The sequence below is a fragment of the Embiotoca jacksoni genome, unplaced genomic scaffold (assembly GCF_022577435.1).
Source record: "Embiotoca jacksoni isolate LCO1_2020_lvr unplaced genomic scaffold, fEmbJac1.0.p SCAF_16, whole genome shotgun sequence".
NCBI lineage: Eukaryota > Metazoa > Chordata > Actinopteri > Embiotocidae > Embiotoca > Embiotoca jacksoni.
In genome coordinates this window covers 840,746-866,895 of record NW_027185296.1, presented here as the reverse complement: position 1 = coordinate 866,895, position 26,150 = coordinate 840,746, and the positions used below count along the sequence as shown (strand labels likewise).

The 26,150-nt window shown below is 43.1% G+C and overlaps 1 protein-coding gene across 1 annotated transcript; it reads right to left on the bottom strand.

Annotated features, from left to right (window-relative positions):
• Positions 1–1,493: 1,493 nt before the first annotated feature.
• Positions 1,494–21,121, bottom strand: lrrc52 (leucine rich repeat containing 52). Its single transcript, XM_069150056.1, has 2 exons — positions 19,720–21,121; positions 1,494–7,228 (listed from the first exon to the last, which is right to left on the bottom strand). The coding sequence occupies exons 1-2, from the start codon at positions 20,366–20,368 to the stop codon at positions 6,906–6,908; spliced, it is 972 nt and encodes a 323-aa protein (XP_069006157.1). The 5' UTR covers positions 20,369–21,121; the 3' UTR covers positions 1,494–6,905.
• Positions 21,122–26,150: the final 5,029 nt, after the last annotated feature.

Genomic DNA, 26,150 nt, shown 5'->3' with positions numbered 1-26,150 from the left:
CAGTAATGGTTGTGTGAACATGAAACGTTTCGGCTCTTTCATTGCTTTTGTGCTTCTGGGGTTTTGTGTTCTTGTGTACATTAGCCATTTCTGTCTCTATATGTCTCTGTGTCCATTTGTCTGTCTGCACTTATTCCGACCCCGGTCCTGGGAAGCTTTCAGGAGCTCTAAGCTCCAGCAAGCAGAGTTTCGAGGGCTGTGTGAAGGATTAGAGCTTGCTCTCTGCTAGTGGTGTGAGCGGAGCGGCTGAGCAGTTGGCAGCACAACTGAAGTGAAGGGAGGAGGGAGTGGAAAGAAAGCGAAAGTCGAAGGGTGGAGCGTCGTGAGCCAGGCAGGTGGGAGCAGGGTGTGAGGACCAATAAAGAGGGAGAAAAAAAGTTGTGTGGCAGGAGAGGGGAGAGAAAACATTCATGGGGACATTCACTGAACTCGTCTGTGAGCCTCTGCTTCCTGCTCTAAACTCATGACCCAGAACCCACTGTGTGTGTGGGTGAGTGTGTGCGCGTTTGTACTGTGAATGTGTGGGGTCAAATCTGTGCGCAATATAGAGCCACACATGACAGACCCACTGTGTCCCTAATAAATGAAGTGCAGTAAAATATTTCTGAAGTTTATGAGAGTGATCCATTTTTCTTTGTCACTCAGTGTGTGAGTTTGTGAGAGAGACTTAGCTTCTCTGAGATTGTCCTTACCATCCTCACAGAGTGGAGGTTGTCTGTCACACTGAGCTCCAACAGGCTCGAGACACACACCTGAGAGTCAATATCAACCTATTCACCGCTTCAAGTTATAATCTTTAACATTTCAGTCCTGGTTGATTTGGTGACACCTGTGGTTACCGAGGTGACATTGAATCTACAACCAGCCCTGCTTGAGCAGCTATAACAGTGACTGTTCAGTGCAGCCAAACAAACATGTTTGTTTAAATAAAGAAGTCAGTCAACAGTTGCGGCCTTCACAATAAAAGTTCCTCCGGCAGGAAATGTTTGGTGCGCCTCAGCTGTAACCTAAAACATTGAGGCAATGAGATACCACTAAAAACAATATAGGCATGGCTCATTTCATGTCAATCCTTCAAGCGTAGAGAGGGCACTAGAGTCGAGCAGGTGAATTGTGGAGTCTGCCACTAACAAGGAAAACTTCTATATGGTTATATTAAATAAATATATAGAATGAACGTTATTGTAAAAATGCCATATTCGGTATAAAAATGGGGGTTGACTGAATGAAAATCCTAAGGATAATAAAGTTGTTTTAAACTGCGAACATCCAGAAAAAAAATGCACTCCACCCAGGAGTCAATACTCAATATTAGCACTTATGTATGTGTAAAAGAGAAGTGTTTTGAGACAATCAAAAGATTTCCCATACTTTTGGTAAAGAAATTCTTACAATTTTGAACTGAGCAGTTTTTATTCATGTAAGAATTCCTGTTCAGTTACAGCACAAGAATTCAAGTCATTTGTTCAACAAGTAAAGTCTTAGAAAACTACTTTCCATCCTTAAGTTCTTTATTGCTTATGATTCATGATGTACAAAATTAAAGAAAACTCTAAAAGAAAGGACAAAGAAAAGACATAATATTCTGTATATCAGCAGTCAGAATCTGTATCAGAAATCCCATATTGGAAACACACACGCACACGCACACACACACACACACACACACACACACACACACACACACACACACACACACACACACACACACACACACGCACACAGTGAGGACCGTGGGACTGGTACTGTTGCCTTCGAGGACATCTGCAATCTGCAGCTTTAACAGCAAGCCATCACAGCACTTCTGATTCCTCGTTAGCAGGCTCATGATGCTTTCTGCCTTGTGTAGTAATGCATGAATATTCCTGACACACAACACACACATGCTTACTCACTGACATACAGTATGCGCCAGGAGATGACGAGAGGAGGGGAGAAGTTACACAGCAGCCCCTTCCTCTCATTCATCACTTGCTTCAATAAGCCACGTCCGGAACACTGCCCTCAGCAATGTTTTTTTGAGCAGCAATAAGATTTTTTAGGACCTGTTTAGTCAGAAAACCTTTCACTTTCTTCAAGATCAACAGGTGCAGTAACTCCTCACGCAGATTCACATCAGATGTTCTGCGTTCTAGTAACAAACATGTTGCTAATATAAATCTTCGACCCGTATCACAGCTGATTACACCCTTTGACACCGCCAACACGTGTGCACAAACACAAGCCCTCTCCTTCGTAGATCACAGTTATTGCACCACTCAAACACACACACACACACACACACACACACACACACACACACACACACACACACACACACACACACACACACACACACACACTAATTTCTTCCTTTTGGCACACTGACTGACTCCCCTTGTCCTCTGACCTACTGATGATAAAGGACTCACATTTTCTGACCGTTAAAACAGCTCTAAATTTGTCATCGGCGTAAAACTTGACATTCAGCCAAACAGGAAGTGTTGTGTTTGAGGATAAGCTCAGGTATGTAGCTATGAGGTCACACTCTTGTAGGTCAAATGTCTTTTTATGTAACATAAGAAGGAATCCGCAGGTCCTTTAAAGCCTCTAAGCTTCCCTTTGAATAAATGATCCGATAATGACAGCCTAAAGATTTAGCAGATAAATTATAGGTCCAGGTGTGTGTGTGTGTGTGTGTGTGTGTGTGTGTGTGTGTGTGTGTGTGTGTAGTTGTTTGAGTGAGTGCTGGCATTGTGTGAAAGATGATGACAGCGTCAGATGGAGGATGGAGGGGAGGATAAGAGGATGTAGTGGTGCATGGTAAGAGAGACCAAAACAGGAGTGTTAATGTTCTCATGCCTGCGGCTCTGACTTTAGCTGTGCCCTTGAGATTTATTGTGCATGTGGGCGAGTCTGTGTGTGTGTTTGTTGTATGTGTATAAGCGAGAGAGAGAGAGAGAGAGAGAGTGTGAGCTGATAACCTGTGTGTGACTGAGGGAGGAAGTGTGTGTCTGTGAAGATGTGCTTCTGTCTGACAGATTTTGATTACAAGTTAACCTCCCATTTTAGAAACAAAATAAATGCTGTTGTCACTCAGCAGCATCCATATTAAGATATACTGTCAGGATCATAAACCAAGCCACAAAAAAACATAAACATGCACTCATGTATGCACAAACGCACACAGTGACACACACATACACACTCTGCCAAGCCCTCTGGAGGGTTATCATTTAACCATGCCTCTTCATCCAGTGCATTTGGACCCACTCGGCTATCAATCAGTCTTTCAATAAAGCTGCTGACTAAATCAATCAGGATGAATTCCCGCTTCTGATGGTGACCCCGCTCCTTCTCCACCCTATGTCTATCCAGAGTTTGTCGTTTATCATGTCTAACCGCTCGTCCCTGCTGTGACGGACAGGGCGGAAGCGGGGCAGGATGGAGGAGGAAGGGTTTGGATCAGTCTCTGCTCACGAATCACTCATCCATGCTGCTCACAGAGATGCTCTGTGATCGCTCTGCCCCACTTAAACACAGTCACGCACACATGAACACGCACACTACTTCTCCTGCTACCCCTCCAGAGGCCCACTTACACAAAGACAGTTGGGTTATCAACCGCAGCCCACATGTGCTCAACTGTAACATGAGGTCAACCAAGTGAGACTTTCAGTCACATAATGTCGAGTCAACATTAGATATACGACAGACTCAATCACCCTGCCGATGTCTTCCTGTGCAGCCACCATGAACCTGCCCCACTTCTACGACTACTGCAGGTTGGAGAAATCAGAAAGCAACAACTGCAGCGTGGCTCCTCGTATATGCACAGAAACATGAAGATAACCATACGCTCAGTGCACACAGGAGTCACTTAATGTCACTATAGGTGGACTTCCTCGGCCTGTCTTCCCAGGGGAATGACCTTTAAGGGGACGTTAACACCACACTGAAAAACAGCTCCAGTAGGTTTCAATAAGTGTGTTTCCATACAGTTAATTTTGTGCATGGTCACTCAGCTGAGATGGAAAAGTTGGTGTATCGATTAAAAACAAAATGCAGTAGAGTGCAGTGGAAACAGACTTAGTGAATAAATGACACAAACACAGTTTATAACTTAAACATGAAGCTTCTGCTCCAATACAGAGACTAAAAAACAAGAAACATCAGATCTGTGTGCAGCGTTAAGGAGACTGTAACGTTCCTCAGATAAATAAACATAAATGCTAGATTTCCATCATATTCTCTCCATTGTTTTTGTTAGTTTGAGGATTGCCTTCTTCTGCAGTGGTTTGGAGAAGGTTGGAACTAGACTGGATCAGCCAGAGGGACACACTCTATAAAATCGACACTGCTGTGATCGATTGTTTCATTGCGTTACCTAATCCTAACCTTAACCTCCAACAAAGAAACAACCAATCACAGGTAGAGCGTCCCTCCCGCCGATCCAATCTGGGGCCAGCTTTTGGAGAATTAGCGCCACAAACTTCTTATCTCAAAGTGTCTAATGCCAAGTTCAGACTACACAATATTTTTGCCTGATATGATGGGCGCTGTGTCAGATTAGGTAATACATCAGGGTCGAAATATTGCTCACAGCAATTTGTGGTTTACCGTTTGTCACGAAGTGTGATGTCATTGGGAAGGAGGAGCCAGGGGAGAACTACTGGAAACAAGGACGTGAATATTTTAAGGTGCGTATAATACTGGCAGTCTTTTATTTGGAAAAGAGAAAAAAAAAAATCTGAGGACCATGTTGTGCTGCTTTGGGGTCCTATTGGACAACATGACAGACACGTTGTAAAAGTTGTTGACCAGTCTTTTCGTCAGGATCTTGTGAGGTGTCATCAACTATATTACACTAGACGGGATAAAATGATTAATTGTTGAGCCTAACATATTAATTGTTGTGGACTCCCTGCATCTTTCTGTTTGGGATACTTTGTGTCTGTTTTGTGTAGTCTGAACCAGGCATAACTTCCGATGTCCGCAAGCCAAATGTTCCACTAATTTGCATTGTACTGTATGGAAACGTGTCTACTGATGGGTTGCATTAGTTGTGATGAGAAGCATGCACCAGTAACCACACCCAGCAGTGATGTCACGTAAGAAGGACACACAACATCTACATCACTGAAGGAGGATCAAACAGGTGGTGTGAAGTTGCTTTTTAAAGGTACTCTGTGGAGGTTTTTTTTGTCAACAGACAGTTGTGTTTACATTCAGAGTTTATCGCATTAATTATTTTGCTTATGTCCTTGAGGCCTACACACTTGTAAAATGTGCTGATTTGTTAAAATATTTTGAAACCAGCGTCCGTTTTCTAACTCTCATCCTCTTCTACTTTCACATTGTTTCTTAGTGAGTTTTCTCCTTCGACTGTCATTCACTGGACTAGCCTAAAACCATCACTGTCTCGTCTGTGTATTAGCAGAGCACAAGACACACCTATTTACGAAAACATGTAGTTAGGAAACTCCACAGGGTACCCCTTCACTTAAAGAAGCAGTGTGCAGGATTTAGTGACATCTAGCTGTCAGGTGGCAGATTGAAAACATCAGGAAACCCTTCACCTTCCAACCGTGGAAAAGAACCTATATGGTGGCTGCAAAACTTGCGAAACACGCAAAAAAAGGCCTATAGTTTTTGGTTTGTCCGTTCTCTGCTACTGTAGAAACATGGCGGTGCATCATGCGTTCCATTTTGTGAAGGCCCGTCCTACTCTGCCTCTAATTGGTCTGTTGGTTAGGTCTGTTAGGTTTAGGCATCAGGACTGGGATGGTTAAAGATAAGGTAAGAATATCAGGGTCAGAGCCAATCAGAGGCAGAGTACCTCAAAGTGACCTCTACCTCATTCTAAGGTAAAAAAAAAAAAAAAATCTTAGTTTTAGGTGATTATACAATAATGAAAACATAATCATAAATATTCAATTTCTGCCCGTATATCCCCCGAAATCCTTCACACCGGACCTTTAAAAAGTAACATGTTAAGCTCATGTGGACCTTCAAGTCCTCAAACTTTTTGTTTGTACATTCACATTATTTTGTCATTGCCCTCTCCATTATGTTTTGCTTTCTCTGGACAGATTTTATCTATCTGGGAGACAACAGTGATCGATGACTATTTCAAGTGAGTTGCCTTAAGGCATTCAGGAAAATAACACTTAAATACTGAAATGTACTAGTTTCACCTTTTAACCGTAGCAGAGATAAGGCATCACTCTCGTTGTGACCCCCAATACCTTCTCATGCATTTTTCATGGTTGCACTGCCTGTGTCTGTGTGTGTGTGTGTGTGTGTGTGTGTGTGTGTGTGTGTGTGTGTGTGTGTGTGTGTGTGTGTGTGTGTGTGTGTGTGTGTGTGTGTGTATGTCAATCTCTCATCATGTCTTGATATTATCATCATTTACAGGGTGTTTCTCAAGAGCACTTTACATAGTGTGCAGATGCATCCACCTGCTCATGCAGAGAAACCAGCAGCTCTGTAGACTATCTGTGCAGAGTGGGAAGGTGAGTGTGTGTGTGTGTGTGTGTGTGTGTGTGTGTGTGTGTGTGTGTGTGTGTGTGTGTGTGTGTGTGTGTGTGTGTGTGTGTTTGTGCCCGTGTAGTTTTGTGTGTATAGGGTTATTGCTCTCAATAATCTCAGAGGTCGCTCTGTTCCCCTGAAGTGAAGGCGTAGTCATCCGTATTGCTGTCTATGTCTGTCTCTCTTTCTCTCTCACTCACTCGCACACACACTCACTTTACAGTATTTTTAGGAGCATATTGTAATATCTAAATCCATAACAAAGAGAGACAGGCAGATCTTAGTTCATAGCAGAGCCTTTGGTCTCAGACGCCTCTCATCACTTCTGGTCCCCCCTCTTTGTCTTTTCCTCCTGTTCTCATATTATCCATCCTCCCGTTGCTTGCGTCAGTCTGTCACACCTGCATGCCGGGCTTGCTCAGATCCCCGTTGCCCTGGTTCCCTCCTCCTCCGCCCAACCCTCCCCTCTCGTCCTCGTAGTCGCTGTCCAGCTCCTCGCTCTTCCGCTTGCTGTAGCGCTCGTACAGCACCATGAGCACGCCCATCACCCAGGCCGACACCGTGCCGGCCGAGAAGATGACGAAACCGATGGCGATGAAGAAGAGGTAGTCCCAGTAACCCAGGCCTTGGTGGCAGTCTGCCCGCAACTGCATGCCGACCTCCGCCAACCGCTGGCCCGCCAGCTCCGGGGGACTGTGGCAAACCGTCTGGCCCTCGTCTGGAGGTGAAGGAGAGAAAGAGGGAAGAAGGAAGGAAGGAAGGAGAAAGAGACAGCAGAGGAAGGAGATTAATGAACAATGATGTTGTATAAAAGAGACCAGTGGCAGAGAATAATCAGTGTATATGGTTATGGATGAAGGGCAAAGTATGAGGGGAGAAAAGGGGAGAAAATGTCATTAGTCTTGAGAAAAAGGTTTGCAAACATGAAAAGCCAAGACACACACACACACACACACACACACACACACACACACACACACACACACACACACACACACAACCAACCGTTAACAATGCAGTGATAACCTTTGAGATAAAGGATCCCGAGAGACACGATAGATTTCCTCTGAGTAATGCAGGTCTTTGGTGTCTAGGATATGGAAACATTATTATGCTTCACACACACACACATGCACACACAGGACTTGACTGCAAGCCTCTGACACGTCAACCCCCCCACCCCCTCGTGCACATTATTATACACTAACAATTCACTGCAGCAGCGGTGAGATAAGGAGCTGCACATTTTCTCTCACAAAACATCTGGCGTTCATAATGAGGAATATGATAATCAGGCAGCTACTGTCGACCACACAGAGAGGCACAAACACTGGCACTGCAGCCTCTCTGAAAATCGTGAAGAGTTTATTTACGGTGTTTGATCATTTACAACAGAGGTCTAAGGTCAAGGGTCAAGGTTGACTGCAGAAGCCAGGGCAGGATTCAGTGCTCATGAACACTTCAGCAGTGCTTGTCATGCCCTCCTGCATGATTTTGTTCTGCTACAGTGACTTTGCAGCATTAGCATATACAGTACCCTCATGTATATCAATTAGTATGAATGCAGTGTTGAAGAGAGTAAGGGGGAGAGGAGTGCTCTGTATGCATCTAATAGTGTCATCAGGAACAAGAAGAGAGCAGGATACAGTATGTGCTGTTTTCTATCGGTTCATCTGACTTTACCAGCGCTGCTAATTCCCATGCTCCTTCACTTCCACCCTCGCTGCAAGCTTAATTGCATTTGTACTCTTCAGAAAGTTGTTTTTTTAAGGGGACAATGAGAGAGATGAGAGAGATGAAAAAGAGATAAGACAGGCAGATGGAGACAGCGTTTTTAAAGGTGGAAGCAGAAAGAGAAGATAACAGAGACAAACTGAGAAAAGGCAAACAAACGCACGGACAGGAAGAGCAGTTTGAAAATATTTGCGTGCACACGCAATTAAAGGGAAGGAGCAGATAAAATGAGTCGGAACTGAGAAGATGAGAGAGATATCTGGCTGCAGTCCTGTCCTCTGATGGATTATTGCTGTTAACAATGTTAATTAAACTGCAGTCATCTACCAATAAAGCCAAAGGTCTGAACATGGAAATGAGAAATGGGGGAAGGATGGCGAGAATGGTTGGATATGATCTATACTCCTCAGACTACTTGCCAGCGGCTTCAGGAGGAGCTGGAGGAGCTGTGTGAGGAAAAGATTGGCTTACACTCCCAAATGATCCTAAATCTTTAAGTGTTTTAATCTGCTCATATCAGATTTAACCCCAAGATAACCACGACACAGATTAGTGTGGTGATTAGATTAGTCCGACTGTTCGTCTGCGAAGGTTGAAAAATACACATTCAGCAAACTTGCCTGCATTGGAGAATTTCCACAACAAATCTGCAGTGGTTTGATCGATATAGACTTAATGATCCGCTCTCCAGGAGAGTTTTGCGAACCAATTGATACATGTAACACAATGAGCAGACTCTCTCTCTCTTATCCCAGTTTCTCTCAGAAGAAGGACACGCAGAGACTTTCCCAAACTCATCTCATATTCCTGCTCTCCTTGTCTCTGCTCATTTCTCCTTTTTCTCCTCAAGTGCCAACAGGAATGAAATATTCTTGTATCTGAGGCTGTTTGCACCGAGAAGCAATCATCCTCAGTCCTTTACAAATTCATGGAAAATACACTCCAAAAAAGCTTTTAATTGTATCACAGGAGATTATACACAGTATGTGATCAATGCTTGTCATTGAGAGGGCTACTACCAAATTATACACAGGTATAATTATACAGTATGGAGGTTAATACCCCAAAAGGGGACTCATGGATGAATGAAGCAGGCACTTCCCTCAACTTAATCTGAAAATGCTTTCATGTTTCTTTCTTTGTGGAAAAAAAGTATTGGAGAGCTGCTGCAAAGACCAGAGGCAGCGCTCTGTTTTTACTCCTAAAACTGATTATGGACATTAACTATTGCAAAGAAACTTCTGAGGGTTTTTTTCTGTTTGTTTACAGGAGGAAATATGATAAGAAATACATCTTCCTGTCATTTGTACTGTGAAAATGTGCTGCTCCACTTTTGTTGTCTTTTTGTTTTGTTGTAATTGTATTTTTTATGCTTCAGATGGTCAGCTAGCCGGCTCAGACTGTCACAGATGGTGACAAAGAGTGACAGACGGACAGCCATGTGAACTGACACAGAGTGGGAAAGATAAGCAGAGAAATATGTGAGAGGCAGAAGGAAGTTCATTGTAATTCAAGCTGTCCAACATATAAGTTATTATTATTATTATTATTAAAACAACACAAGACAAAAATCGACAATAGACAAAGCGTGTAACACACCCACCAGTCCACTAGGGGTCACATTATGCCTCGCCTATAGGTGTGAAAACTTGCTTTAGGTTGTTGGTTTAGGGCATAATCAATGTTTAGGTTAAAATAAATATTTTTTAAGTATGTCACGTAAGTTATTTAACATACATTACTTAAGTTAAATATGTAACTTACTTATGTTACTTAAAATCCAAATTGACTTTTGTTCTCTCGCAGACTTGAACACATATGGCTGAAATTGTGTGTTTGTTCCATCCAGCCAACCATAGCTTCCTCTCTTCGCACACTTTATCACTCTTTGTATTTCATCACATGATCTCCATCACATGACCTCCTTCTTTGACTGTCATACATATGCGTGTACTTTTCAATAATGCAAAACGTGACACCGACACAGTATCCCCTAGAGGACTGACGGGTGTTCTACATGTTTTGTCGATTGTAGGTTGTCATCTCAACTTGAATGAACTTCCTTCTGCCTCCCGCTTGTTATTTTTCTGCTTTTCTTTCCCACTCAGTATCAGTTCACATGGCTGTCCCTGCGTCACTCTCTGTCACCATCTGTGATGGTCTGGCCTGGCTAGCTGATCCACTCGGTCTCATTACACAGCCAAGCTTGCCTCCAGCCAGGTGTGAGGATTTTTTTCCTGTGTGTGTGCAGCGAGGTTGCTGTCTATTATTTTTTACAGAATAACATTTGTAACGGGACACTGGAACAGTGAGGTCCAATCAGTGGCTGCACAGACACACACAACAGCAAACAGGTCCTTCGGGGTATTTGGGTCTCGTTTGTCTTTCTTCGGTCAGTGTTTCATGCACTTTGTGACAATTCTGAGTCTGTTTACAGTTTTTGGCTGCATGTTACTGCTGCCTGGTCTTCTCTTAAAGACAAGGGGACAAGACAAATCTCTAAAACAACATTCATCCAGACTTTGGCACGTGTAGTTTGAGTTATAATTTTAAACCCAGGTAAGAGTTTAAAACCTTGTCTACTCCCCAGGTATGTCAATCAAACCGCTTTTTAAGGCCTAATATCTGATTAATAATGCTTTTAGAAGGACCACCGAACACTGATCAGAAGGACTAAATTTAGCAAATGACTTGTCCAATAAAAATTTATTCACTTTATGTTTATTGAGGGAACGTTTTTGAAGGTGAGTCCATTGGAGTCAGAGATTTTTTTTTGATGTCCTAATAAAGTGCTGCTTTTAGTATTAAACTGCTTGAGGGGGAAAAAACCTTTTGAAACATTTACGGAAGTCTATAGGAAGCCAATAATGGAAATCTGTGATACAGGCTGTATTTTCCCAAAGCAAGAAAACTTAACTGTTGCTAAACCGTAGCCTCTGCAGCTTCAGTGATGAAATAATGCTGAGAAGAACACAACAAAGCAATACAAATGGAGAACAGTCAATCAGAAAACTGACTTGTGCAGTAGACAAAAATGTTTCTATAGTTTTGTAACATTAACTACAACAATAAGTTACTGGTATTCAGACCAAATAAGGCTGTAGCCGTTTAATGAGTGAAGGTACCTTTTATTTATCAATAATTCCACTTACTATTTGTAAGAGGTCAACATTTAAAAGGTCTCACTTGAGTTCATAGCTACTCAGCTGTCACATATAACCTGTTGTAATTAAACTAGCTTGATTTAGGCTGTAACAAATAAGTTCAGTGTGAACTGTGCAGCTGAGGTATGTGTTCAAACAGAAATGTCTGATCAGATGTTAACACGAGCAGACAATAAATAAGCACACTGATTTAAATAAGCACACTGATTTAGCTTGGGTCCATTTTTCTTCTACCAAAACCCAGGGGAGGAAAACGTCGATGAATTTCCGGCTTACAAATCAACATTTTAAGGCGGATTCATGACTGCTTGGTATAATCAGAGATAAGAGAGAATAATGTGAGTGTTACTGGAGAATAGAGAATAAGGTAGCAGCCGGGATGATTCACTCTGCGTTGTCTCTCTACACCGTCTGTTTCTTTGTCACTCAGTGTTTTCTCACTCATCCCATCACTCAGCCTGGGAAACCACTCAGACATTATTCTGGCAGAATGCCCTTGACATTTTCAGTAGTTGTCCCTCTTTTTTTTTTTTTTACAAGCCTTATTTCTTATTCCTTATATGCCTTGGTACTTATATTCAAAAAATATTCAAGTCCAATATTTTAGGAATAAACTTTCCTGCACTTAATAACCTTTTCTAAATTCAAAGTGCTTTTTTTTTTTTTTTTTTACCCCGTCCAGTTTATATAGTCTCGTTTGAGTTGACAGGACAGGAAAAACATCCTGTATTTGCCCACTTGAGCTAAAATGTACCCTTCTTTTCTTTTCTTTTCTTTTCTTTTCTTTTCTTTTCTTTTCTTTTCTTTTCTTTTCTTTTCTTTTCTTTTAGCCTCATTAAATCTCCTCTTTAGGCCTTGGTATGTGCAGCATTTTCAATTCTGTAAAAGGAGACAAACACCCCTGGAACTAAACCACGGGACATTTTCAGGTTAAGGAGTGTGTGTGTGTGTGTGTGTGTGTGTGTGTGTGTGTGTGTGTGTGTGTGTGTGTGTGTGTGTGTGTGTGTGCGCGTGCGCGTGCGCGCATTTGTGTGTGAGAGAGACTCAGTGAGATGAAACAGGTTGGGAGACTGAGATAAAGAGATGTGTGTGTCCTCTTTGTTCCTGCAGAGGAGCTTGAATGTGCAGTATAATTCCAGCAGTTTCAGGACAGTTACTGCAGCCTTAAAAAATTCACAGTTTTGCATGCTTGCTGCACTGCAGTTTCCGAGTTTCTCCACTTTGAACGAGCACCAGCTGGAATATCCAGCAGCAAAACATGCATACAGGATGGCAAACACTCTGGCCTCTCGTGATGAGATAGTCTGCGCTGAACCAGACAACATTAATCTTTGGAACAAATGTTTTATCTTGGCTGACACCAATACTTGACAGGTATTATAGCTTGTAAGATGTCACAGCTGTTCTGCTTTCGCCACTTACAGCAGGACAGGGAGCAGAGCATGGTGGTCGTCTGTCTGCCCTCTCTGTCCTGAGACCCGAGCTGTTTCTGCTGTGTATTAAATGATGTCACCATGTTATGGTAATATTATCAGGGCTATGGTCAGTGGTGTCATGCCGGGTCGTGAGGTATGCCACTGACCGGACACAAAGCCCTGCAGCTCAGCGGCACACTCCAGGCCTGAGGATATAAGGATAAAAGTAGTGCTGGAGGAAATAAACAGCAGGGATCAGAGGAATACACACCTTACATATTTACAGATACAGAGGCACACACACTGAAGTTGCGAACAAGCCCTCTTCTAAACATTCAGATCAAGCAGAGCCTTCCTGGAATTGTAAATGAGGGCTTTAGTGTTTTTCTGTTTTATCAAAAACGGAATGCACAATTAAGCAGCCCAGTGAGCATGAGCAGTAGTGTTTATGTGTGCACATACAGTACAGCTGCAATCATAAGTCACAAGTGTGCGTGTGAGTAGCTGTCGCTGCGACTGGGTGATACAGTCTCCGTGTCAAATGTTTGTCTGGATGGTTTCCAAGCTTGGCACTGACACACTGACAGAGGAGTGGGCTTAACGCCTCCCTGGAGGAGAGGCCGATGTACAGGCGAGATGCTCCTGAAAAATATTGTTGACTCTTTTATGAACTCTCTGTTTTCATTCCTTTCTCTTTGACATGTAAAGACGTAAAAAAGAGCGACGAGCAGAGGAATAGCAATTGTGTTTTTCAGGCTTTCTGGACAACACAGTGAATGCTAAAGACATGAGTAGATGTCTGCAGTTTAAAGGATGAGAAACGGCAGGTTTCATTTCTATGTTCACATTACACACTTACATGATCAGAGCTGTGAGGTATTAACCTGTAGGGCAGAGTCCTGTGAACTGGGAACAGAGCTATTTATAAGCAGATTAATTAGGCCAATGCCTATGGTAATCAGTATGGTTGAAGTTTCATATAGAGGGGGAGGCTGGAAGCTGTAGACACGAGCATCCCCTAATACTTTCAATCACAGAGAATTAAGTCAAGGCAGCTGTTAAACATCAGACTACACAATATCTTTGTCTGTAAACAAGCCTGCAAGGAGACCACCATTCAGCCAAACAACCTTTGGTGATGCCTCTTTAACCAGCCACCCTACTCAGGTGTCTCCATGCTGCTCTATGATCTTGACCTCTGACCTGCAGGTGGAAGCAGGACATGGGAAGCGGTAAATGGTCTACACTTATATAGCCCCTTTTCACCTAAGCAGTTTCAAAGCGCTTTACAATTTGCCTCCCACTCCCACTCACACACACATTCACACACCAATAATGACAGACCCACCATTCAAGGAGTATACCTGCCATCAGGAGCAACTTGGGGTTCAGTGTCTTGCCCAAGGACACTTTGGCATGAGGACAGGAGGACCGCCAACCTTACAATTAGTGGGCAACCTGCTCTACAATCTGAGCCACAGCTGGGAAAGGTCTGAGATATTATTTATGAATACATAATGGGCACTGATGTCCTTGTGTGCGCTTTCAGGGAGCCTAGTAAACACTAATTGTGTGATTTACAGGTCAAAAGATATCAGAAATTTGAAGTTTAAACTGCTGAAAATGGATTTTGAAAAATGACATTTTTATGCGATGGATGTCTCAATTTCAGATCCTATCAAGATGTAGTATTTAATTTTTTTTTTTAAAGGTTACTTTTAGTTTGTATATTAGACATCTACATTAATATTTGTATCCAATTATTGATGTGATAATTGCCTCAGGTGTTTGATAAACAGTTGCTGATTGTAGCTTTAGTATAGATATATTTTTGTTCTGTTTGATAATGTGTAGGTCTGACTCTAATAAACTATTTTTTTAAGCATTATAACAACACATCGTAAATAACTTTTCAACCAAATTTTCTAACATTTAAACAAAAATGCATGGACATCTTTTAAACTGCACATTTCCAAAACCATGCTCACCAGAAGCCTGCCACATACAGCGCAAGACATCTTGGGGCTTCTCCTCTCGCAGCGCAGCTCGAATATCTTACCGTTTAGCCAGCTAAACGCATCATACTGGGGTTGGCGCAGACTAAGAATAGCTGACCTTTTCTCCATCACATCCACTTGGGCTGAATAACACACGCCTTCACACTCCTCTCCTCTCAAATACGGCATTAGTCAGATTACCACCATCCTCCTTTCCATCATTTCTCCATATGATCCCTTCTTCCTCTGGCAGAGGATGAGTGGAGAGAGAGTGAAGGTCAGATAGCAACAGCTCTCCCCCTCTCCCTCCTCTTTCCTCTATCGGTCCGTCTTATCAGTTTCACTCCCTTTATCACCTCCCACTTTTCATTCCCTCTCTGGCACGTTTGCATGTATTCTCCCTTCGTTTCTCCCCTTCAGCCTTTATCGTCCCGCTCCCCTCTTCTTCTGTACGTCCTTCTATTTCTTCTATTTCGTCCTTCTAGTTTTGCTCTGTCATCTTCACACTCTCCGCTCTCTTTTCCAATTTTATTCTCTTGGCTTGCAAAGTGGTTGGCCACACACAAACACACACATACACACATACACACACTCGTTCATACATGTACCTACATTTTCATGCGCACAAACTCACACACTTGAGTTATCTCCCCTCTGAGCCTCAGGTGATCACATCACATCACAAACACACCCACACAAGCATCACATCAATCTTGGTTTCAAGTTCACACCGTGAAATACACAGAGACATAAAAATATATACAGAATACACTACACAAGTATACCGGTTAAATTTGATATGCTTCTTCGCACCAGATGGGTCTGAGGAACGGTTCCAGCTGATAAATAATGTATCATCTACCTGTATTAAATTGAATTGATGCCTCCTTGTCATAATGAATGTTTTAATGGATTTGATTGACAGATCTGGGCCGCAGCCGGCTGGTAACTCCTCGATAGTTAGTCTTTCTTTTTTTCTTAATTTCCCTCACTGTCTCCAAAGTCTCTTCATCTGTTTGTCCAATTTTTTTCATCCCTTTCTGTCTTATTTCATCTTTTTTGTCCTCTTTTCTTTGACTTCCCTATTTCAGTCGGCCTCTCATCTCATCTCATCTCATCTCAACTCTCAAGCAATCAAACATTCACTTTCATTAAAGACCAATCAAATTCAGTTGCTGTGAAAACCTCGCTTCTTTCTTTCATTCTGCCTTTCTTTGAACTCGCTGACCTGTGTTTCTTTCTCTTTTTATGAATATTTAACTCTTGCCCCATGCGTGGACCCCTGCCTTGGCTCTTTGCCTCGGGCCTCTGAGCTGTCCAGGGCACTGACGAGCAGCCAGAAATACTTTCCCCAACGCTGGAGCCATAACAGCATAAACTCCGCCAGCCCAGGGCGGGACAAGCCACTTACAATCTGTGTATTTAGCTGAGGCACTTGTCAAGCTCAACCTACAGTGAGAGCAATGGGTCGTTCAACAAGCTCAAATTCTATTATGAAAGAAGAGTAAATTCCCTGAGTACTGACAAATGATAATAGAGGTGACAGGTAAGTTTGACTCTTTCAAGCACATTATTGGAGTATAGATAAGGGGTAGACAAAATAATCAAAACATCTTATAGAAAATGCATTTCACTCTTTGATCTCATAATTACAAAATAAACAATCCCATATCATATAAGCTTAATGCAAATTATTGCTCTGTGCTCGTCTACACAAAACTGTGGCAGGCAGCATTTTTTTTTTATCTTTGACAATTCAAGGTGTCATGAGACAATTAGCAGAACTCCAAAAACGCAAATCATCTGAACCCATACAGATTGTAAAGAGCAAAAAAATTATACTTTTTTTTTAAACGGGATTGATAAATATTTGCGATGTGATGTAAGAAGTTAGTTTCATGTCCTAAAATGTTTTACTCTGCATGGTGTCATATAAGCTGATGTAGACTTGATACGGAACAAACAACCAAAGAAACTAAGTTAAGCTCCAATCTTCATTTCCCCCCTCTGGTGCACCTCAAACACGTCATAAAATCAGACAAGTTTGACACGTTATGGCTTCTTTCGGTGGATGTACAGAAACTGACATGTTAACAAACTTACACATTCAGCAGCATTCGTATTCGCTTGTGTGTCTGTCCACAAACATAAGTCTTATATTCACATTCCCTTAAGCTCTGTTTTGGTCTCCACCAACCAAACAGCCCTTTCTGTCTGCTAGCTAGTTGCTGCCTTTGTTTGGTGCTGCCCACCTATTGCGAAAACCTGACTGACACACAGGCCTGTCAATCAAACAGACGAACCCCCAAAACATACCACTTTTTGAGGCTTCATATCTATTTAATGATGGGATTATCCTCAGATGGAAAACAGAAAACTAACAAAACAGCGCTAATTTAGCGAATGACACACCATAATGACTTGTGGAAAAAATTTGACTTTGTATTTTGAAGTTGAATGGGAGTCTAAGGGGCCAGAGGTTTTTGGAGGCAACCCTTAGTGGCCCTCGGTGGTATTTCATTTTGTTTTTGACTTTATTTATTTGCTATTTTCTTTTCTTGCATTTGCTTAAAAATGCTGTTTATCCCTTTCTATCACTTTACTTTATCACCCACACTCTCTCTTGTTGACTCTTTCTTATGGACAGACACAACCTAAATGCAGCTGCCAGCCTCGGGGCTTTCCTGAAGCCAGACTTATCTGGCTGCCACATTCAAGTCATGTCAACCTTTCTCAGTGACACATACCTGACAAAAACAAAAAGACAAACTGAGCAACTCACCTACAACACAGACGAGCACATGAACACAAACAAAAAGACGCAAAAACTGGAACAGGAACACAAAGTAAAGAGGCAAAAATCCAATCTAATAATGCATGTACTAATTACAACCTACACCATCAGCAGAAATATGAAAGAATCCTGATTTAGTTACCTGTGTGAAGATGTTGAACCCTCACAGACACACACACTCGCACGCACCTGATTCATAGTCACACTGAGAGGTAGCGACAGCTGGAATCTCTCTCAGTTAGACTCACAGCCCTGAAGTCAGATTGGAAGTCATTCATGACCACGGAGACACATTACAGTACATCCTCTAAAACACACACGCACACACACACACACCTGATTGCAGTGGTTGTTAATGACTGCCATGTCACACATGATTTGTCAGTGTGACAGACAGAGGTTGTGTGTAATGTGTGTCCACTGGTCACATTTCTAACTTTACCTAATAGCTGTAATTTCATATTATTAGCTGTGACTGAAACCAGTACAGGAGTGAGTGTTTTCAGGGCTCGGCTGTGGGTGTTTTGGTCGTGTCACTTGCGATTCAAAAGCCCTTCTGCCGGAATATTTGTTCTGATTTTGTTGCAGAAAAGTGTTTGTGCGAGGCCTGGCTGCTTGATGGGATAAACAACTAAGCAGAGTGTGTGTACTAAGTGTGCTCGAGTGTGTATATGTGCTCTTTCCTCATGTGTGACTGTTTCTGAGAACACTTCAACGCGATTTGAGAGGAAGGAGGACAACTACTTTGGGGACTTTGCTATATTCAAGTGGTCTTTCTCTCAAGCTCCTTGTCCCTTAATACTGCTGTTTCCTACAGGTCCTGGCTTCAGGGTGTCCCCCTAACCTCCAGATCACGCACTGACTCACACTTAAGTGGAGTGAATCACTCTCACACACTCTCTACACACAAACACACCGTCCTTAGTGGGAGTCCAGCTTTTTTGAGCACCATCATTAACCATCTGGACTGAAGGGCCAAAGCATACGGCAAATGGAGCGTCAGCACACCCAGGTGCATGCTGTGTGTGTGTGTGTGTGTGTGTGTGTGTGTGTGTGTGTGTGTGTGTGTGTGTGTGTGTGTGTGTGTGTGTGTGTGTGTAGGCAGGACGGGCAAGCCAGAGGAAAAAACGGGTACAAAAGGACACAATCATCCTCTCAACATTATCTCTGCCTTTAGGACTCAGATAGACAATGCGCTGACATTGATGGGATGAACACGGACTGTAAAGAGAGCTATTACAGCCAACGTCCACATTGTTACGAGATCTAACCCCCTCACCTGCTTAGAGCTAAGCTCAATTAATATTTACGAGCACAGATCATCTGACCTCGTCCCCTTTGAGAAGCTCACAAGTCCCCTTCTTGTTGATTTCTTGGGTCACTCTAATTCAGTCCCTCTGTTTAAGGGCTGAGCGGCTGAAGTGGCAGGGACTTTTCAGGTAACTGCAACACAAGTCTGCTGATTTGTTGGGGGTAAACTTGGGATATTATTGAGACATGAAGGGCAGTTTGAAGGGGTTGTGTTGCACAGGAGGAGGAGCAGGGGAACAAAGTCTTCAGATTTCTCTGATGTGTGTGTGTGTGTGTGTGTGTGCTGCGCTTTCCAGAGAGAGAGAGAGAGAGAGAGAGAGAGAGAGAGAGAGAGAGAACCTCTGACTCTGCATCTGTGCACATGGAGGTATGTACATATTCACAAAATAAAGGCAGCGCAACAGTACAATACAGGAAGTAAATTGACCGGGTGCCCAGAATCGAATTATCTAAATGAGCTGATGTGACAATAACAAATGATAAGGCTCTAGGAGTGACTTTGGCTCATAGTTTTAGTTATTTAGTTTTAGCAGAGAAACAGTTTGTATATTTGCCAGGAAACTGGCCAGTGAGGGGGGCCCAGAGCCAAACATACAAGAGACCTCCTTAAAGAGGCTGCACTGCTGGGTTTTAGGACATGTTTTACATAATTCTGGGCTGCTCTGCCAGAAGTCTTTTAAAGTTATCTGGAAAAATAAATAAAAAATGTCATCGTTAAAAACACTTTAAATGTCTCTGTTTGTATGTAAGAATTGGAAACTGAGTGCTGAACATCTTTCAGACCGCATTCTCACCTTGAAACTTGAATCCCTCTATCTGCACCCAAAGGCAGAGGTCCTCCGTATCACAGTCGCACCTCCAGGGGTTGCCGCTGAGCCCCAGAGACCGCAGAGCAGGCAGGGCGATCAGGCTGCTGATGTTGAGGGCCGTCAAATTGTTCCGGCTGACATCCAGCACCTGCAGAGCCATGTTCTCCGAGAAGGCATCCGGGTGGATCTCGCCCAGACTCGGGTTATCCGTCAATCGGAGCATCACCAGTGACGCCAAGGGCCCGAAAGTCCGGTCCTCGATCTGCAGCAGAGTGTTGAACGACAAGTCCAGATAGGCGAGTTTCCGCAAGTTCCCAAAGGTGGACTCGGAGATCTCTGTAAGTGAGTTGTTGCTACAATCCAGATAGACCAGATCAGACAGGTAGTTGAGCTGCAGCGCCGGTAGGTCCCCGATGCGGTTGTTAGAGATGATGAGCTGCCGGGTGGCCAGAGGCAGGTCATTGGGGAACTGGGTGAGATCCTGCCCGGCGCACTGGACCACCAACTGGTCGTCGCACACGCATCTGTCGGGGCAGCCGGCTGTGAGAGCCGGTGATGGGGCCACCCCCATCACGAAGATAAAGAGGAAGAGTAGTCGGAGGGACTGGGCACTGGGCTCGGGCAAGAGACGCATGACGAGGCCGCCCAGAGCGTCATGAACTCGGGCTGAGCTGGACCAGGACTCCCCGGGGCTCTCCGGGCATCCTGCATGGGTCTGAGGAGCTGGGAGAGAGTCGAGATGGCTGCTCTGAGTGTCTGGCTGTCGCTGCCTGAAATCCTGGCTGCTGTTTATATCCAGCCTCTCTGTCTCTCTCAGAAAGACTATCGGTCAGTCACTCACACGCACGCTGGCGCGCCACGCACGTCGCCACAAGACATAATTTCAGAAGGTGACCGAGAGACGCTTATCGCTCTGTGGGGGAGACTCGTGCAGCTCACCGGACTTTGTCCCACCTGAGACGACCAAAGAACCACTGAATGCTGTCGATCACCCCCTCGGGGTCTCATCTTTGTGAATTAGTTGTCTCCAACAGAATGCATGTTTTATTTAGTTTCCAAACAAATGCCATGACTTGCGCAAAATTCCTGAATCCTGGATGTAGAGTCCCCGAAATCTTCTCAACGGAGACACACTCCGCTCACATACGCCCTTGACTCTGCTTGCCTGAGTATGCGTGGGTCTGATGTGCGCCACTGACCAGCAAACAAGCCGTTTTTTTTTTCCTCCTCAGGAGCGCAATGGAAAGTGCGTCCTTCCACTCCGCTCAGACAGCTCTGTGACTGAGGCTCTCTGCTGCGCTGTACTGATGCTCTCTTGCTACGCGCGCCCTCCCTCTCTGGTTCTCCATCTGCGCTCGTACTGCAGCTCCCCACACGCAAAAGTGCTATTTGTGTTGCGTGTGTGAGTTGGCCATGGGTGAATTGCGATGGTGACGTCACCAGTTGTTGCCCTCTTGAGAAAATCAGAGAACAAACCGTGTGACCGGCCAGAAAAACTCAAAGAAACGAGATAAGAGGGTGTGTGTGTGTGTGTGTGTGTGTGTGTGTGTGTGTGTGTGTGTGTGTGTGTGTGTGTGTGTGTGTGTGTGTGTGTGCAGAAAAAACAACTCAATCATAATGTTGCCTGAAAGCAGCAGCCTCGTAGCCATGCACAGATTTAACAGGCCGTATCTCTTGTGGTCCAGTGGCTAATTTCTCCTCATTCTGTCCCCCAGCGGCATGTTGACAACATAATGCGTTCAAATTGGATTGTGTGTGCGCGGTTATTAATTTTTTGGCATAGTCAAATTCATGTTTCACGTACTTCACTTTTTGTTTGACCTGGACTTTGTTGGAGGCTGACTGGATGTTGTCTGCTACCTCTTGTTTCTTTGCCAAAGTCTCATTTCTGTCATTTAAAGAAATAAAAGCAGCTGAAGTCAGACTTAAGGATGGGGGAGAAATAGAAAAGTTTTAATGCAATGCCACATAGTGTGTAATATAGACTTTTTAACAGGTGTCAGCAATGTGAATAAATGAATTAAAAAAAACGTATTTTTTTTTTTTTTTTTTTTTAATGTTTTTTTTTAAGTCATTCATCTGGTAAAGAGGTTAAACAATTCTTGGGATGATTATTGATTATTTATCACCAGCTATGCTTTTTGTTTTCAATAAAAGATGTATTTCATGCCTCTTTGGGGTTACAGAGAGCTCATTAGTCATGCAGAGGTAATTTGTTTTTGAGTAGCACGTTCATTACATCCTAATGAACCACCTTCAGCTTGTTTTTCTAACTTCAACATATTGGTTAAGTTTTTCGGCTTTCTGGTTGAGCGTTGAGAATATCAATACCACTCTTATGTTTTATTTTATTTTTTCTCAAGTTGCAAGAAGGTTTTGGAACAGTGTTTTTTCTTTTTTCTTTTTGTGTATTGCACTGGCTTTTTTCACTGTTTTATAAATTTGCACATCATAAAGATAAAAACGTGTCTTCAGGGTAAATATGAATGTACAGCTGCTAGCCAGTTATCTTAGATCAGGGTAAAGGCCAGCACCTCTACAGCTCACAAATTAACATGTAAGGCTATATCTTATTCATTAAAAAACAACAACCAAAAAAAACTAAGAATAATAACAACAAATTGCCAATTTAAAGGTTGTTATATATTTCCTGGATTTTGGTTCCAGTCTTTGTGCTGAGCTAAGCTACCTGGGTGATTTTTCCAGCTACATATTTAGTGTATTGTTTGAGAGTTGTATTGATCTTCCTGCTCCACAAGAAAGCCAAGAAATGTATTTCCCAATATGTCAAACTACTCTGCAAGGTTTAAATCTAAATAACTCTCGGAAAACAAGATTAATGAGGTTCATTGCCTCGAAAGAAAATGCTACTCAAAGACAAATGACCTCTGTGTGACCCCTGCAGGAAGTGGACTTGAAATCAAATGCAACAATCTGCAATAAAGTGAATCAGAGTTTTTTCAAAAAAATGCTAAAATATTCCTTTAAAGTAGAGATTTAAAACCTCGGGTCAGGACCGCATTAAGTGGCTAAAGGAGAATGATTGATGAAAGGGTTGTTATATGATTACCCAGATAGGAAAAAAAATCTGCCTCACAAACATGAGGTTTACTCTTCGGACTTTCCTTTATTTTTGGGTTTTTGTTGGGAAATATTTCTGCCTCTTAAAAATCATTCATCTTAACCATTTTGGAAAGGTAAAATCAATCTTCAACTGGACTTGTCACGGCTCACTGACCAGCAGCCTGCGGCCGCAGCACACCAGCAGATGCAGCTCCATATTAAGGGTTCACATCGATAACGAGCTGTAAAGTATCACAGTTCTGACATCCTTTCATTTCAGAACGGTTGTGATCAGGCACGGCTATCAATCGTCAGTCTGATATATCATTATTGAAGTAAAGCTCCACTGAGTGCAGAGCAGCCTGGAGAAAAATGAGCCCATTTGATCAGTGTCGGTTTCTGTGGGCCTGTCTGTTCCCTCTGTCACGGGTTTGCTGTCTAAAGGCCTCCGCTGGATCGTGTTCGCAGATAACTGCCTTGGTAAAGCCCGGCGATCAGAATCATTAATGTAACTTTCCTCCCTGACGGCTCCAAACGGTGTCGGCTTCCAGAGGAGCTTGTGTGCATGCACGTGTATTTATGTGTGTGTGTGTGTGTGTGTGTGTGTGTGTGTGTGTGTGTGTGTGTGTGTGTGTGTGTGTGTGAAATGAAAGAACATTGTGTGTCCAGGGTACATTCGACTTTAGTCATATATGTGTGCCACATGTGGTGTTGTGTGATGCTTGTTGTCTGCATGGATGTTGCCTACCTTGGTGACAGTGTGTGTAGTTTGCGTGGGCTTGTTGGAGCAGTGAAACATCTTTATTTTTTAATAAGGGTGTGTTCAGTGTCAGCTGTCAACCGTCTGATCCCCAAGCTGAGGGGCGGGCCACCTTTGCCATTATAGGTGTCACTCCTCGATGCATCACACCCATTCACTTCACATCTATTAGCGGTTCTGTGAAGCTGGACTAAATAATGACAAGTCAAACTTTTTCCTAGCAGTGAAGGCTGAGCTCCTCATAACTCCTTTCTCCTCGTGGCTCAGTATGGTCGTAATTCCTCCCACATCGAGCTGCTGTAAGTCTGAGGCTCTTTTTTTCAGCACATAACCAACTCCATGGTTCTAACGTAAGAACAAAAAGTATGATCATCTATCAGTCATCTTCGCTGCCTCTGAACTGGGTGTTCGATTTGTAAATGTGTCCTCAGGGGATAAAGAAGATTAAACCTGAAGATACAGAGCATGTGAGATTCCATTGTATTTTCAGTCTATAATGGCTTAGTATAGCTATAAAGAGGATTTATCTTGAAATAGTCAAATTCAGGATCATTTTTTTTTTGTCTTTGTTGTTGTGCTGTGAATCCAGCATTTACTTGAGACATAATCCCATACTACATGAACATATATTAAAGGATAAGGCTGGTGATATATTTCTATTTTTGTCAACAAATCCAGTGAAAAGAACAAAACCAACTGTGGTATTTCTCGATCAACCTCTTAAGACTCTCGACTTCCTCTGTGATCACATGGATAACACATGTTTACCACATGTTGCAGCGTATGATAACATGCGGATAATAAGTGGAAAAGTTTTCACATGGTAATGTACATGGACTTCACACGCATGGAAATATTCCAAAACCACATTTCCGATGGCAAAATACATAATTCACGCGTGCAAAATCACGAGTCATGTGATCACGAGTTTTTGCACAGGAAATTCATGTAGATTTTCAGTTCAAGGCTGGAGATTTTCTGTTTGCCAATGCCTTGATGATTACTCATTTTTTACTTTCTTTCTGCACTGTCACTTTTACTGTTGAAGTTTCCTGTTTTATTTCTACTTAACTTTTTTATATCTATCTGCTGGTGTTAGATGTTGTCTGGATGCCTTTTATGCCTTATGTAAATTTAAATTGCCTTGTTGCTGAAGTGTGCTCTGCAAATAAACGTCCCTTGCTTTTGAATGGATTTCTTGACAATAAGAGAGAGATACGATAATATCACCAGTTATTTTTCACGACTGATCTGTAACATAAATAACACTGAGTCACTTTTTGATGGGGCTAGGACGTTTAAGACTGTTGGATCTGCTGTATCAGCAAAGCATACTAATCCACTGCACCCTGCTTCTACGGAATTTAGTGGTGTTGGTGTGATCACATCACAGCCGCCCCCTGATTCAACCCCTTCACACACACTCACAAAAGCACACACACACAAATCAGCATCCCCTCAAACATCACTGACTTCCTTTGTCCGTCACTGCTCCTATACCATTACACCCATTTATACACACACAAATATGTGAGGACAAACATGGCAGTGTTGCACTGCTGTTGTCTTCTTTGATCGTTTTGTAAGTAAATTAGCGCCTTGCATGTTTTAATTGAAGCCCGGTGGGTTTCTTTGTGGTTGCCTATTTGAAAAAAATGCAAAAGCCGATGAATGTAGCTTCAGCTTATGAAAGGGATTTATGTGTGTTAGTATTACAGTGTATCGTCAGACACAATGGTCAAACACATTGTGCGAGCCTTGAGCAGATCATTGCGCTGTCTCACTCCTGACAGACTTCTCTAGTAACACAACGCCGCTCACCCTCTCTGACTCACTCCCGGCCTCGTACCCTGTCATGAGGTCTCCCTGCCCCAACTCAGCCTGGGGCTTCGATGAGGCTGACTCCTGCTTACATCAGCTCCTGCCTCTGATGGGAGCACAGGCGGTAGAGAGGAGAAGACACATGTTTGGACATGGATGGTATGGAAAGCTTGTGTCTTTTTGGACAGAAGTCTGTCACTGACACTGGGTACAAAAGCAAAGATCCATAGTGAAATGACAAGAAGGGAGCAGAAGAGCAACAGAGTTCATAATGGTACAATCAGCCCTCTGACACGAGACTGACCCCTGCAGGATCGGAGGGGAAATGCTCGGTGGTCGGTATCAGGTAAAGAGTGAGGCGTCCAGGATATTTGTTGATTGAGGATGGTGTTAATCTGTCCAGTTAAAAACTGAAAATGAGGCTACATGCAGGGCTTGCGGGAAGGTGGATGGAGGGGGGAGACATCCATCAAACACATTGAAGGACAAAACAACTCTCTTCTCCTATGTCCCTTTTTGACGAGAATAATCTCGGCCTGTGTTGTGTGATGTGTGTCCAACCTGTGCATCTTGTCCTGGAACAGAGTGTCCGCGTCAGTCAGAGTCCATCAGGCTGTCAGTCAGCTGCCCTCACGCTGACACTGCGAGAGTCATCTTCCATCAGTTTTCCATCACATGAGAAGAGGAATGCAAAGCAGCCAGACATCAAATCTCAACAACCTGCTCTCCTCCGAATCCGTCAGGTAACATTTCACTGCGCTGCAACAGATCC

Excerpts from the sequence above, each read along its gene's own strand:
- lrrc52 (XM_069150056.1), bottom strand. The coding sequence starts at position 20,368 with ATGCGTCTCTTGCCCGAGCCCAGTGCCCAGTCCCTCCGACTACTCTTC. Across the intron at positions 7,229-19,719 it reads AGAGGGATTCAAGTTTCAAG|ACGAGGGCCAGACGGTTTGC; the intron begins GTGAGAATGCGG and ends CTTCACCTCCAG.